At 36.9% G+C, this 14,824-nt stretch overlaps 2 protein-coding genes across 6 annotated transcripts in view; both read right to left on the bottom strand.

Annotated features, from left to right (window-relative positions):
* LOC103135382 (cationic trypsin-like) overlaps window positions 1–1,133 on the bottom strand; it is a 1,921-nt gene extending 788 nt beyond the window's left edge. The window contains exons 1-3 of the mRNA XM_007548056.2: window positions 721–1,133; window positions 430–592; window positions 22–302 (exon numbers count right to left, since the gene is read on the bottom strand). Coding sequence (XP_007548118.1) covers window positions 22–302; window positions 430–592; window positions 721–757 — 481 coding nt within the window. The 5' untranslated portion in view covers window positions 758–1,133. The remainder of the gene's footprint in view (window positions 1–21; window positions 303–429; window positions 593–720) is intronic.
* A 2,004-nt stretch (window positions 1,134–3,137) lies between these two features.
* Window positions 3,138–13,729, bottom strand: LOC103135381 (Golgi membrane protein 1). 5 transcript variants are annotated; one of them, XM_016669474.1, is made up of 11 exons: window positions 13,544–13,729; window positions 11,522–11,656; window positions 9,807–9,974; window positions 9,611–9,665; window positions 9,412–9,514; window positions 7,766–7,889; window positions 7,135–7,300; window positions 6,733–6,945; window positions 6,510–6,650; window positions 6,302–6,400; window positions 3,138–4,806 (listed from the first exon to the last, which is right to left on the bottom strand). In XM_016669474.1, the coding sequence occupies exons 2-10, from the start codon at window positions 11,648–11,650 to the stop codon at window positions 6,303–6,305; spliced, it is 1,197 nt and encodes a 398-aa protein (XP_016524960.1). In that variant the 5' UTR covers window positions 11,651–11,656; window positions 13,544–13,729; the 3' UTR covers window positions 3,138–4,806; window position 6,302. The 5 variants fall into 5 exon arrangements, with proteins under 5 accessions (XP_016524960.1, XP_016524959.1, XP_007548115.1 ...); XM_016669473.1 differs by having other exon boundaries at window positions 6,510–6,653; window positions 7,135–7,297; XM_007548053.2 differs by having other exon boundaries at window positions 3,138–4,825; window positions 6,510–6,653; window positions 13,544–13,728.
* Window positions 13,730–14,824: the final 1,095 nt, after the last annotated feature.

The following is a 14,824-nucleotide window of genomic DNA, read 5'->3' as shown; positions in this document are numbered from 1 at the left end:
TATATATATATATATTCTTACCTTTTGCCTTTGCTCCCATTCCTCCAATCTGCACTTTTGTTTTTGGCTCTAGCTTTGTGCATTCTCCTGAAGGGAGGCTGATGGCAGGAAGTTTGGCTGACATGTCCTCATTCAGCTGGATGAGCATAATATCATGGGCATTTCCTTCTTCATCTTTGAAGGTGTGCTGCTGTTTGGCCAGAATAGTTTGTTCGTGTTTTTTGGAGTTGCCTTTGAACCAGGAGACGGCTTTTGTAAAAATGGACACATCGTTGTTTACGCCGAGCTTCACTTTGACTGTCCTGCAAAGAAACGAAATTGTAGTGAAATTACTGGATGGAATCAGCTCAAACACACGCTGCAAAGTCAGTAATTAAAAAAAAAAACGTAAAGAAAAGTACAAGCAAAAGTGAACTGCGGATGTCTTACTGCTCTGCACAGTGAGAAGCTGTGATGACCCAGCGGGTGTTGAGCAGAGCGCCTCCACAGGACTTCCCGCCCTGAGCGGATTCTATCTGGACGTGGTACTGCCGGTTCTTGCCACAGGATTCACTCCCAAGAATCCTCTTCTCAATAGTGTTTGATGCAGCACCTGAAAAGGAAGAAACAGCAGCCATTCAGCGCGTGCCGCAAGTACCAAACGCACAAAGCAGAATGTCTACCGAACAACTTTCAGCTAAGGTCCAAGGAGCTAGAGAAGGAAAAAAAAAAAAAACTCACCTGCAACCAGCAAAAGGAATACAAAGTAATGCTCCATCCTGGTTCTTCTTGATGTGGATCACCTCTGGTGTCTGACTGATGCTTTGACTGTGTTTTATAGGCCTTATCAGATTCTGGGGGACTTTTTTTTTTTTTTTTTGTCGTTGGCTAGTCTGGTTAGGCAGCCAATTACAAGTTCCCCTCATGGTGCATCAGTCAAATGAACTGAACAGCACCAGAAGATAAATGGAGGAATGGATGAGTTAAATGAAAGGTTGCTACTGGACTGTAGCAACGTTTTAGCAACAAGACACAAATGAGGCTAACCTTGTTGTAAAAGGAGTTCCTATAAAGCTCACAGTAAATGTCATATTGTTGTGGAACATAAATGTGCAACAAGGTTTAATGTCATTATTATAGGTGTGAAGTCTGTCAAAACGTATTTATTCTTAAAATTTATGACTGCATGTCCCCTCTTCCTGTCGTCATCTGTTACCACCAACTTGATTTCCTCTTTTGTCAGAATAAATACAGTGAACTCATGAAGCCATGAAGTCAATCTACTGGACCTGAGATGAACAAAGAAGTATTACATACGTTCAAGAAATTTTAATACAGTCATGTGCAATGAATTCAAATATATTTTCTGATTAGGTTGTTTGTCAGATTAAACATATCTTTTGAAAATAGCCTTAAAGCAAGAGTTAAACTTTTCATATGTATCTAAGAGTTGCTGTATGACATAGTACTTTTTATTTTATTTTTTTTGCAGAGAACTGTATGTGTGAGAGTTTCCAGAGTTCAGTAAACATATTGTTCATACAGCAGCATAAAGTTTGCACTTTATCCCTCTATCTTAAATTTATTGCTGCATTTAAAAAGTTGCATCTGGCCAATGGAGAATCAGGGTTTATGGAAAGTAAAACTACTAGGAGAGTTGTTGCTTACTTATAATGTGAATCAGATGAAGATGAGTCCACTTCAAGTGAAATTACATTTAAAACTTTCACAGATGAATAAAATCGAGCAAAAAAGCCTAGCTGACAATTTATGGCTGTCAGTACACAGTTAAATACAGCTTAAAATATCCCTGCAGACGTTTTGAGAAGTATGCTTCCAGTTTATACTCCCACTTGCTGATCTTGAACATTTTAAACTGAAAACAAAGCAATGAGCTAACAAATTGTCTTTGTACGTTGCTTTGCATTTGAGATAACTGTATTATTTAAATACTGTGGTACATTTTTTATCTGAAAGCACATAGATAATTATTCAAATGTTTTATGACCAATTAGATTGTGTGCTTTCACAATGTCACTAAAAGTTGAAACTTTGCTGAAGCAAAGTCCTGTGGTTTAAAAGGTCAGTGAGTTCTGATGGCAAAACATGTTGCATTTGCTAGTTATAGTGCATTCATCTCTGACAATCTAAAGAAAAATATTTTTTTTTCCCCCCAGACATCATTCAGAAGAACAATGTAGTGTGAATGAAAAGCAAAGTTAAACTAAAATGATGGGGAAAAAATATATGGGAGAAAACTTAAAATTACTAACAGAAGACAGATCAACTAAAATGACAAAACTTCTAATCTAATGATCAAATGTTGGGTAATCAGTGAAGGCACGTGGTTAACTATGTTTATTGCTTAAATCAGAAGATGCTTTTCTGAAGCCAAGTTATCAGCAGAAAGACCTCAAAATGTTACAAGAACATATTCGCTGGTCAAAATAGAAACGATGCAACAATTATCGAATGATGAAAGGAACAATATCACTTTTGGTTACAAGAAATCACACAAAATACGATACTAATAAAAACATTTTTTATTCAACTCTATTGTAAATAAAACATGATAATTTAAATGTTTCATTTTAGAAATAAAATGAAGTCATAGCAACAAAACAAATCAAACAAAACAAACAAAATACAAAGAACATATTTTCTTTTAAGGTTAGCACAATTGCATTTTAGAAAAGTTTATTTTTATTTTTTTTTAACACAAACTATTTGAATACCACAATTAAACCATCTAAACTTTACATTAACGGACAATAGTAAAATATGTAAAAAGCAGAAAGAAAACAGAAACAATCTTGTACTCAAGGATTTTCATTGGCAGTTCTCCATCAAGGCTGATATTCTACTTTAAATAATTCTGGTAAAATCATTACATTACAGGCTCTCTGCTTGTTAGCAGGTACGTCACTTTGTGATTCCACCTAAACTGTTTTGACATTTTCCTTTAAACTGTGGCAATTTCTTCCTTTGGACTGTGAAAATAAACAAAGCTGCTTAATAAATTAACAGATCTCCACAATTTGCGAGGGTTTTGAGTCAGATCTTATTAATTCAGCATCATAAAAAATAAAAGAAAAATGACAAAATTTGAACATTAAGAGGTTTGCACGAGTTAAAAAATGTTGCAAAAAGGTGTGGAAAACAGAAAAAGTGTGAGTTTTATTTACATGTACAACATTTTTGAAGTTTTGACCTGTATTTCAATATGTAATGATATTCCAACATGCGTCATCTCAGACACTCAGCTGCATAACATCTACACTTATAAAACATTATAAAAGTCACAATGTACAGCAGGGAAATCATTCAGATATGCAAAAAAAAAAAAAAACATTGTAGGAAGGTCATTTCCAACTTCTAGATTATGTAATCTTGGAGCAGACAACTGATGATAAAACATTCTGGAAATTAAAATCTACTGCACTACATCTATATTACAGACATTGAGTAAATAAAATACATCTTGTCCTGCATAAATCACAAGGCAACCGATTTTCCTTCAATAAATTCAGATCGACTTTTTGTTACCTTTGACGCCTACAACTAGCTTATATTTGCACTTACCCAGTTTCCAGCTCAGTGTAGCTTCACTATGAAATGCACACGCGCATCTCAGAGTTGCAGTTCACTTCTACTGGCTCCGAGGAGCCACGAAGCTTCCTGTAAATGTCTACAATTACATTACAGCAATTTTTTTAAAAGTCCCTGCCGGATACTGACACAGAGGATGCGGCAGACTGTGAGCGCAACGAGATATCTCACCGTCTTTACACGTTCGACCTCCACAGAGACAGCAGATTAAGATGTCGACACACAACTGGTCAACAAAAGCAGATGCGGCCTGGAGCAGCGACATTTAGGATCTGCAGGAGAGCACTTCCAGCATCCCCTTATTCCAGTTCAAATACACAAAGATGCAAACAGTAACCCACATGATGCTCTGTGGAAAATACAGCTCAGAAGGAAACGCCTGCTCCCAATGAAGCGCCTGAACATTTCAGTGATGGTGTAGAGTTAATTACTAAATATAACTGTACTGCAATAAAATCATGCTTCAAACAAAACGTTCGAATCATCTATAAACTGTAAGTATGTTTGTGTTTTTTTTCCTTTCTGTTTTTAGGAATGATCAATAATTAAACCAAACTACAAATACAGCATTTTTTATGAGAGAAATATAGCAGGAAACTACAGGAAATGTAACTTCCTTCTGTTACAGGGCTGGACGCTTAAAGAATGTTTAAGAGAAGGGTGAATACTGACTTGAAATAAACTCAAATATTAAAAAAAATATTCTAAGAAACTATACTGGAGAAAGGTGAAGGCTTGTTAAAGATACAATAATGAGAAAAGTAACAGCGCTCTCTGGTGGCTGATGCGTGTCACAGCAAGCACACAGATCTTGAAGCTCATCTCAGTATTTCACACCCTGAAGCCCAACAGCGGTAAGTTGATATCTGAATTTACAGTTGCTATCAAGTGACCTCAAGACCTGTCAACACATCATGAAATACTTCTCATTTTAATCCACATCGACGTGGCCCAAATGGTGTCAAGCTATGAGATGTCTTCAGTCATGTCTGACATTCACTAAAACAAAGCAAAAAAAAGAGAGAGAAACAGGAAGGAAACGGATGACATGTCCTCAAATGAGGAACAACGATAGTTGGTCATCTGATCATCTAAACGAGATCAAGAAAACGCTGAAACGGGTCTGTGTTTTTGCTGTGTTTGCTGCAGAGCTGTGGTGCACAACATCTCCTGCTCTCTGAAAGGGGAGATTTGGAGGATTCTTCCTCTATTGTGTCTGCAAAACAGCAGCAGGATTCTGTTAGTGAGACAAAATAAAAGTGATGAAGTCATTATGCTGCTGGTGCATCCGAAATAATATAACAAATTTAGTTCAATTAGTGTTAGATTAAAAATATAACACTAATAATATATTTATTCATCACACACACATGTTCTTTTCCCTTCTAAAATTTTAGAAGAATTTTTATTCTTCTAAAATTAGGATTTTTAGAAGAATAAATTGAATACAGAAAATGGAAATGTTATTGTGGAATAGGACTGCATATGGTATTAGGCAATAATATTGGTAATTTTGCCACAACAAAAATCTGTTGCGATATGAAACCTCTAGTATTTTGGGTAATGCCGTTCGTGTGCAGTGTGAGCGTCTGCTGCCCTGAGATGTAAAACACAAGTTCATAAAACTGGGATTATATAGACCAACAGTTGCTGTTCTCTCCACAGCCCTTTGCAATATGAACATTGAACAGACTGATTTTGTGATAGAGATATATTTGGAACATATAGTGCCGTCAATCACAGGGAAGACCGCTGCCTTTACATTTCTCCAGCAGTCATTCACAAGGTTAACCCACATCAAATCATTGCTAGTGAAGCTCACGGTCCAAGCATATTAACTGAAAATTAAGTGCAAGACAAAAAAAAACATTAAGTTGTAGGAAAAGGCGTGGAAGCGACAGGGATGAATGTAGGATTAAGCCAAGTGTTTGTGGGAAATTTAAGCTGCAACGTTCGCCTGGAGATCCAAGAGCCTCCTAATGAAAACACAGTCGACTTCAGAAGTTTCCCAACTTGACAAAGAGAAAAAGGACTGCACTACTTACTTATATTCCAAAGTTCTCTCTCCAAATTAAACAGTTTTTTTTTTATTTTCATTTGGAAGTCAACGTTCCAGGTTGGATGAAAAGGTGCAGAGTCTGAGTTGCTTCAGGTCTCATGACATTTTCAGTCAATGATGATCTGAAGATCATCAGACCATCACCAGGCATTGCCCACAGAGTTTTATCTGTCCCTTTGCAAACAAACTTTATGGAGATGCTGCTTTTATTTTCTAGAAGAATTTGCCACCTGACCACACTGACAAGGGTCTCTGTCTGATTTAACGACTGTGGTAACGACTGTGGTTGCCTGATTAGAGAGACCAGAGCATGTCATGCCACACTGATGCAGTTATTGTATTTCTGCAAAAAGGGCACCAACCAAGGGTGGAGGGCATATACCGTTCCATACATGGACATACTTTTTAGAAGACTGGAGATCGGCTTCCTTGGCCTTATGTAAAATTGTAATTTTTAAGAATACAAATTTTGGGTTTTCATATTTAACAAAAACCAACAGAAGTAAATGCTTGAAATGTGTATCTATCTGTAAAGACTATATAGGAGAGGTTTACTTTTCGATTTACTTATTTGCTACAATTACTGTGTGATCCTGAACTATATAGTTCAATAAGAAACCAAATAAACCCCTGAGTATAGATTTCAGCATGTACCTCAGTTTTGAGCAAGTGCAGCTTGTTTGTCAGCTTCAAACTCTCCTTCATTCTCATCGTCGCCATTGTAGTCGGCCATTTCCTCCTCCGTGTTTTTATCTGCCAAAAATACGAAAGTAGGAGTAAAAAAAAATTATTAATTCTGCAACTACATATAAACAGAACAAAACAAAAAGAAACATGTTTAGCATATTTTTGGCCGTTTTACTTCTCTGTTCTTTCTCCAAATCAACTCCATCGACAACTTGCTCGTCTCCGTCATATTCATCTGGTTCCTCAGGTCTTTGACCGTTAGCCGTCTCCTCTGGCTTTTCTTGACCGTTTAGGATGTCCTGCACTCCCTGATCTGCTTCTGTAAGAACTGCTGTTTAGAATAACGTCACTGACACCGACAGACAGAAAACCGTTTCTATATACTATCTTCAATTCACCTTCAGTTCGGGCATCTTCCTCGTGAACGTCCATCACCTCTATGTCTTTATCGTCCATCAGATGGTTTGTCAAACCTTTTCTGGTCGTCGCCTCGGAAGTTTTCCCTTCTCCCTCTTTCTGCTGCAGTTTGTTCCGATTCTCTGAACCAACCATGGGAACGCTCTGGGACTCGGCTTTAGAGAGATCGTCTATCAGAGGCTGTTCTGACCACTCTGGAAGTGAAATTGTTTTGTTTTTTTTCAATGACAGTCTTAATGATAACCAAGAATTATTTAAAATCTAAATATCAACAATATATGTTCAATGTTAATAAGTATGCTTCAAAAATAATAATGTTGGATTGTTTTTACATTTACCTAAAATAACTCATGAATTACTCCGCATTCTTTTTTTTTTGTTACCTTTGTCAGTGTTGATGTTGTTGATGAGCAGCTCAGAAACTTTACTTCCTTTGCCCTGAGGGATGTTTGGTTTCTGGCTCACAGCTGCTGCTGCTGCTTCAGCCTCTGTGGGAGCGGCCTTTCCTATTGGCTCTTCTTTCTGTTCTCCAGCCTCTGCCTTTTTCTGCTGATGGGGAAAGTGTCAAAAAAAAAGAACTATTCTTACTTGCATCAAAGCTGAAGCAAAACACTCGAGCAGAAGAACCCACAAAGCGGAAAGTGTTTCACCTCCACCCCTGTTCTTTTTGATATGGTTGCACTAACGTACATAATACACAACAGCATTTGTAAATATGCATATAACCACCTACCGAGGCCAAAACTGAGTAGAAAAAGAAAATGAGACATTTTTGTGTTACTGTGATTGTGCAAAGACACTGACACTGTTTCAGAGTTTTCGCCAAGTAAACGAAACATTGTTTATCAGCACATGTAAACAGTAATTATTCCTGAATCACAGGAGAATTTCTAACCTTAGTGGCTTATTAATCACCTTTTTACTGACCCTAATTCCAAAGCTAAAGACTTTTGATCATTTTAGTTATGAGGGAAACATTCCTAAACGTACAGTCAAACAGGTGAGCCGAGTTACCTGTGTGGGAGAACCTGCAGGCGGAACGACTTTCTGAACATTCTTCTGAACTTCAAGTTTAGCAGCTGCCACTTTCTCGTCACACAGCTTCTTTTGGGACAGAACCTGAGACTGACAGTGAGCTCTGCAAGAAAAGTGCAATGCAACTGAGTCATGTTAACCATCAACTTTACAGTCAATCACCAAAGAATCGATATCCAGCTTTTTCCATAATTTGTCAAATTGAAAACACAAACTTCAATGTATTTTTTAAAGGATTTTATGTAATTGTCCCCCCCCCCAAAAAAAAACTGTGCATGATTTTGAAGTGGAAATTACATGACATGTTTTCAAAATGTGTTATTCTGCATAAGCCAATGCTTTACAATAGCCTCTGCTAGTCCTCTGTCTCATGTTATGTTACCCACAATATCTGCACATTTACTGTTGAAACTGTAGTAAACTAGAAATGATAGTCTACAACGAGAAGATGTTTGTGAAAACATGTTGGACACCTGGACATTACCGACATCATCTGAATTTGTTTTTTACATGTTTCCAGACATGTTCCTCCTCTAACCTAACAAGCTGTATTTGTGGGGAAAAAAATATTGCTTTGTGCTAAATTATTGCGCTGATGTCAGCTGCTCGACTTCACATCATGGCACACGGTGACACATTCAAGCTGAGCAGATTGTGGCGCAGAGGTGGAAGTGAGGCAGAATCATCACAGTTTAAACTAATAAGGGCATAAATGTGCAACAGATCCGCAGTGTTTAATCCTTTAGAGGTTGTGGCTTGATGGTTGTATAGGAGCTTCCACTTCTTCGGCTTCCGGGTCAAAGATGTACAGTTGCACCACTCTGCATCTGTTTGTAGACATTTTCACGTGTTTAAGGTGCTAATGGAAACACCGAGTTGGGAGGGTTTGACCAGCAGCAGTTTATTTACAAAATTGCGACGTAGCCCTAAAACCGCACAGAACAGACAGAACTGAAAGCGTTAAATCTCAATATCTAAGAATATTATGTATTAATGTAATGAACATGTTTTGTACAGCCCACAGAGCCATCCCAGCTTGTTCAAGGAGGCATAATAAGTCACCTTTAATGCTCTTCTTGCCTATTCTGTCAGCTTTAGTCTTTTTAGATTAATTTTTTTCACACACACTCTTTTTTTCCACATTGGACTGAACAGTGCTCTGTTTGGACGTCTGCAGCTCCGATGTTCTTATAATTTTGCCTTAAACATCTCCACGGCTTTATGTCTTGGTCTTCATGAAGCTGCTTGTTCACTAATGTTCTTAACAAATCTCTAAAGCTGTCACAGAACAGAGGGATTTATACAGATATTAAATTAAACATAGAATATTTAATAATATTGTAATCTTTGGAGGCAATTAGTTGCAAGTGATTCCATTTAGGGGCATCAGAGAACAGGGAGCAGAACAAAAGCCATTATTTACTTACTTGCACTGGTAACTTACATAAAATCCAAACAAAATCTATTGAAGTTTGTGGTTGTAATTAATAATGATTTATGTAACTAATTGTGAAAAAGTTCAGAAGTACAACTGAAGTATAGTTGTGTCTTTTAAAAATAAATTCATTATGAATCAAGCTAATACTAAGCATATTGTTTAAAGAACTTCTAACAAAACTCCTTACATGTCAACAGTGAGCTTATTGCTGAGGATGCTTGTGTTGGCCTGGCAACGCTGCAGCTCTTTCTGAAGCTTCCCCAAGTCATTGTTCATCTGATTCAGCTGACCTGCAGAGCAGACAAAACACAGTGTAAGACACGTAAGCTTCACACTGACATGATCAGTCAATTTCTGAGAACCAGAGGTTACATTTTAACGGCTACCTTTTAGTTCCTCTATGGTTTTGGTACTGGAGGAAATATTTTGCTGCAATTTAGCCTGCAGGCAAAACCAAAAGCAGCATTAATTTTAACAGCCGCAAACGAGAGGAATGTCCAAATCTTGCAGAACTATTTATTTTAACTGTTTAACCATTAGATTGCTCCTACAAGTCCGAGGCTTAGTGGTCATGGTGTTTACCTTCTCTTGGCTGTACGTATCCAGTTGTTTCCTGCGAAGGCTTTCAATGTGACTGATCTCTTCCACCTGTTTCTGAATCTGGTCCTGAAACTCATTCTTCTTCATCTCTGCGACGCCTCGCTCAGCCGCTCCTCGTCGCACCTGGCCTTCCAGCTCATACAGCTTGGTCTTTGTTCAAACACACAATGACAGATTCTGGATCAGCTCATGTCACCGCGTTGTGCTCATCTCACGTTCTGACAACAAGACGACACATCTGATAGTGACAGTACTTATCTGAGAGAGGAGATAGGGACAACACGTGAGATGTTTGCTTCTTATATTTCCAGAAGCCCACAAAGCAACCGACAGAGAATTTAGACAATGCGACAAAATATTTTATCGGGTCTCATGGCCTCATCTAGTTCTTTCCTGTGAAGGCTTTCTGCCCTGGCACCGTTTAGACAAGAGGATGCTTAACCTTCACCACAAAGGGAAGATATGTAACCCACACATACAAATGTTAAAATGCACTTAAAAAAAAAAAAAAAAAAGCAAGCAAATTGTGCACTAAGGAGGATTAAAAGAACAAAAACAGACGGCAGCATCCAACACTCATAGAACCGGAGCAATGCCTTCAGTAGTTATTTAAATACGCTGAAAGTTTCTCAGATTTCAGGTATTCAGGAACTTGTTAGACAGGTGAGGTGTGTAGAAACGACAAGCTGCTTCTCTACTTTGCTTTGTCTGGATTCTGTGAAAGTAAATCATTCCCTATGTGTCTGAATAAAATGTGTTTAGGTCTTAGAACCTGACTTACATTAAATAATGGCATTTTTAAAATGACATTTTATTGGCATGGATTAGGTGGTTGATGTATTGGTATAATTTATTCTGCCTTCTTAGCAGCAGAATTCCAGACAAGCAACAGTTTTCTGATCAATATTAATGCAATAAATTCAGTGTTAAGGCTATTAACTTGCTGTCTTTTAGAATTCAGATCAAAGTGAAGAAATTAGATTTGATTTTCAGTTTAGAGCCAACATTAGAATCTTATCCCATGTCCAAGATTTATCTTTAAAGCCTCAGTTCTGATTTAGGAGAGCATATCTGTGTCACATAAATCTTTCTTAGCATTTCTTGTCATAGAATGTGCGATTTATTTTTCAAACAATTGCACATCACAGCTATTCTAATGTTTTATTTGTCAAGCTTGAGCGTGTGTGAAGTTGTTCCTCTGCAAATTCCTATCACATGCTTTATTAAGCTGCAGGTGCATGTGTTTAGATTCAAACAGTGTACTTTAGCACGCTCAGTTTAGCTTCAAACAAGTGTTGAGTTTTATGAGGGTTTCCTGTTTCATTTTTGAAGTAGGCCACTCTGTAATGTCTCATCTAACTGTAGGAAATAAGATTTAGTATTTCAATGTTTTCATATACCTCATACACATAAAGTACAAGAATCTTTTTTGTTGGAAACGGGTTGTTTTTTTTTGTACCAGTCAGTACAAACTACTTGTCTTTACAATCCGAATCAAAATCACGAAAACTGTGAACAGCACACCGGGGTGTGGCAGATACATGAACCAAGAAGCGACCACTGCAACAAGCATGCATTTCAAACTTATTTCAAAGCATGGAAAGCTTAAATCTGAAAGCTCTTTATGTACGTACTAGTAGAAAGATACCAACCCAACTTTCATCAGACAAAATAAACACATGTGTAAGTTCACCTACCTGTAGCTCCAGGTTGCGAGAGCTGGACACCCAGTAGTTAAAGCCCAAAACCAAGATACAGGCAATTAGGGCAGCAACCATTAAAGGAGGGGCTCTTCCTCCACGACGACCATTCCCCAGTCCACCCATGGCGGCCTACAAACCAGATAATAAATGTCAACAGAATTCCTCTTTTCTTTTCTTTTTTTTTTTTTATATTGCATCCATGCAAAAGCAACACTAATCCCATTGCATTCCAACAAAAGAAAGGATGACCTGAAACATGAAATTCTGCCTCACTATACAGATACCAGAACATGTTTAGCAAGAGATATTAGATACTCAGCTCTGCAGAGAACAGGGGAGATGTTGCAGACAGCACCAAGTAATTGAAATAATTAACACATAAGTAGGAGGACTGGATGTTGTAATCCATACATTTTCTTACACCCTTGTATCTCCAGCAGCGATACATTTTGTGCGAGAGGTGGGGTACACCCTGGAAAGGTCGCCAGTCCATCACAGGGCAACACAGAGACAGACAGGACAAACAATCATGCACGCACTCGCTCACACCTAAGGAGAACTTTAGGGAGACCAATTAACCTAACAGTCATATTTTTGGACTTTGGGAAGACCTTCTTGCTGCAAGGCAACAGCGCTACACTGATTTTCAATTGGATTTATGTCTGGACCTTTAGACACAAGATGATGTGGAGACTTCATCTTCTGCCAGAGATTTACAAGATTTGTCTTTGGGTTACTTCTTAAAATCATGCTATCAAATGCGGCTGTCAGTTTTAGGAGGCTGACCATTTCTTCACAAGTGTAATTTGTGCAGTACTTTTTATTTTCAGTTCCAAATTGTGAGATGTTCAAATCTTGAGATATTGTGTTATAATTTAGCTCTGATTTAAGCTTCTCCACAACTCTATCCCTGGCTTATCTGCTGTGTTCCTTGGTCTTCATCATGCTGATTGTTTACAAAAGTTTTATTGCAAACAAATGCTTTAGCAATCCTCTAAAGAATTCGCAGAATTCGGTGGCCAAGTCCAGTCCTCGAGAGCCACCATCCTGCAAGTTTTAGAAGTATTCTTACTCCAACAGACCGGGATCAGCTCTACAAAGGCCTGATAACGAGCCATTCATTTGATTCAGGTGTGTTGAAGCAGGGATGCATCTGAAAGTTGCAGGATGGTGGCTCTCGAGGACTGGACTTGGCCACCCCTGCTTTAGAGGATTTATACTTTGTGTCAATTAGACACAGGTGGACTCTACTTACCAATAACTTTACCTCTGAAGGCAGGTGTGAATAAGCACACCCAACCTTCAAGATTTTTATTTACACTATCCCTCCTTTTTATTCCACGTAACACTAATGTGCTACTTTATGATGATCTATCGCATTAAATCCCATTAAAATATATAAAGCCTAGATTTGAAATATGTTGTAGAGGTATGCAAATTTTTGAAAGGGTATATAAAATCGAAACTATCCTTTCTAATGCTTTCTTAATGGAAATGATAAGGCAAATAAACAAATGAAGAAGTTCAGTAAAAGATATTACACCATGCTGATTTCACTTAAAACTTCAACTGTTGGGTATTTCCACATAACCCGGTATGTTCCTCAAAAAATAAGGGAAAAATGCAACTTGTACAAACAGAATATATGAATATCCTTGCAACACTGTACCCTTATGAAATAACGCCAGTTTAAAACGTGCTTATGGGTTTATTAAAAAGGGAGACATTTCTCCAACGGTAATAACGGTTAGCATTGTACAGCATTAAAAAAGGCTTCCGTTTTATCGTCGATGGGAATCAACGTCGGGAACTATAAAAATACAGGATGTGTTAATGTTAAATAGATGAGTCAATTAAATCTAAATAATACAGACTATTATAAGAAAAGCATAGCTAAACGTGAGCTGTCAATTTACTTACTACAGCAACCATTATATCAGAAGCTTAAGCTAACACTGTTAGCAACAAAGATTGTTCCATGTTGGCGTTAAGATAGCTCGAGAACTATTTACTTACCAGATATGAACGTCAGAAAAAAATACTTTAAAATATCTGGTTTTAAGAAAGTGATAATCTGTGATATATTTAAAAAGAAGATTGCTTTTTCAGAAAATGTGCAACGCTACAATATTACTGGCATACAAACAGCCGAGCCTGTAAAGAGCAACGTCTGTGTGTGGTACGGAGGAACAGTCAGTAGTGATGCCTCTATGGGCCGTGCGATATTTGCCATATCGACGTAGCAAAAACAAAACAGTGATATAGTTCAATCTGTATAATCAAATTTGCATAGATAAAAAGCTAATTGACATTCTGTTATGGAAATAAGGAGATTTTAGTGTGCTGTATGTTTGATTTTTTTTTATTAGTTTCATGAAAGGTCCGATTTGCAATCAAGACATAATGGAATACCGTATTTTACAGAGGACGAAAATGCAGCACGCGCAACCAGTTACTGTTTTTATAAACTGTAAAATATATTGTTTTTCTTTTATTCTTTCTTTCCTTTATTATTTTGTTTAAATACATTAAATTAGAAATATCTATTTTATATAATTAATATCCTTAATACGTTAAAAAGGAAATTAAACTATCTGATTTTAAAACGTTTAATGATTTTAATTTTATAAAAATATGTAGTTACTTAGCCATATTCAGTTTTTAAATTCTCTTGAAGAATCTATACATACATACCTTTCTATTCACCCCATAGGTGATTACAATAGTTAAATAAAAGTACCACCTTACGTCCTTACCTCAGATGTTGCATCTAATTGCACTTTCCCCCCTTTCATTTATTGCCGGGGTAATTTATTATACATTAAATATAACACACAAAATAAGATAAAAACAAATAAATAAAATACATCTGATTTTAAGAAGTCAATTTTAAAGCAAAAAATAACATAAAAAATTATTTGTTAAAACATTTTAGATAAAGCAGCTCATGTGACTTCACTTGAGAATACAATATTTATAAAAAAAGAAAATCTACAACATGAAACAGGTTAAGGTGTCATGCACATTATGAATACTTCTTCACCTGTGATACTGATTCAATATATGAATCAGTATCACAGGTCATAAAGAAGTATTCATTATGTACAGAGGTTTATTAAAAATACATGTAAAACTAGTTCAAAACAATTTACAAAAATATAAATTTTAAAAAGGGCTGGTTAAAATAAAATGCCAAATACTCTGGATAAATATACCCCAGTCTGTTACCAAGTTCTCTTAACAAGAAACCAGCTGTTTAAACAGTTTGTTTTATCTATAAACTGTAATAATCTATTA

Source organism: Poecilia formosa, unplaced genomic scaffold (genome assembly GCF_000485575.1).
Source record: "Poecilia formosa unplaced genomic scaffold, Poecilia_formosa-5.1.2 Scaffold25, whole genome shotgun sequence".
Lineage (NCBI taxonomy): Eukaryota > Metazoa > Chordata > Actinopteri > Cyprinodontiformes > Poeciliidae > Poecilia > Poecilia formosa.
The sequence above is the reverse complement of the archived record's forward strand: the minus strand, read 5'-3'. Positions and strand labels throughout refer to the sequence as shown.

Excerpts from the sequence above, each read along its gene's own strand:
- LOC103135381 (XM_007548053.2), bottom strand. The coding sequence starts at position 11,650 with ATGGGTGGACTGGGGAATGGTCGTCGTGGAGGAAGAGCCCCTCCTTTA. Across the intron at positions 7,301-7,765 it reads CTGCAGGTTCTCCCACACAG|CAGAAAAAGGCAGAGGCTGG; the intron begins GTAACTCGGCTC and ends TTTCCCCATCAG. Across the intron at positions 6,946-7,134 it reads CAACATCAACACTGACAAAG|AGTGGTCAGAACAGCCTCTG; the intron begins GTAACAAAAAAA and ends TTTCACTTCCAG.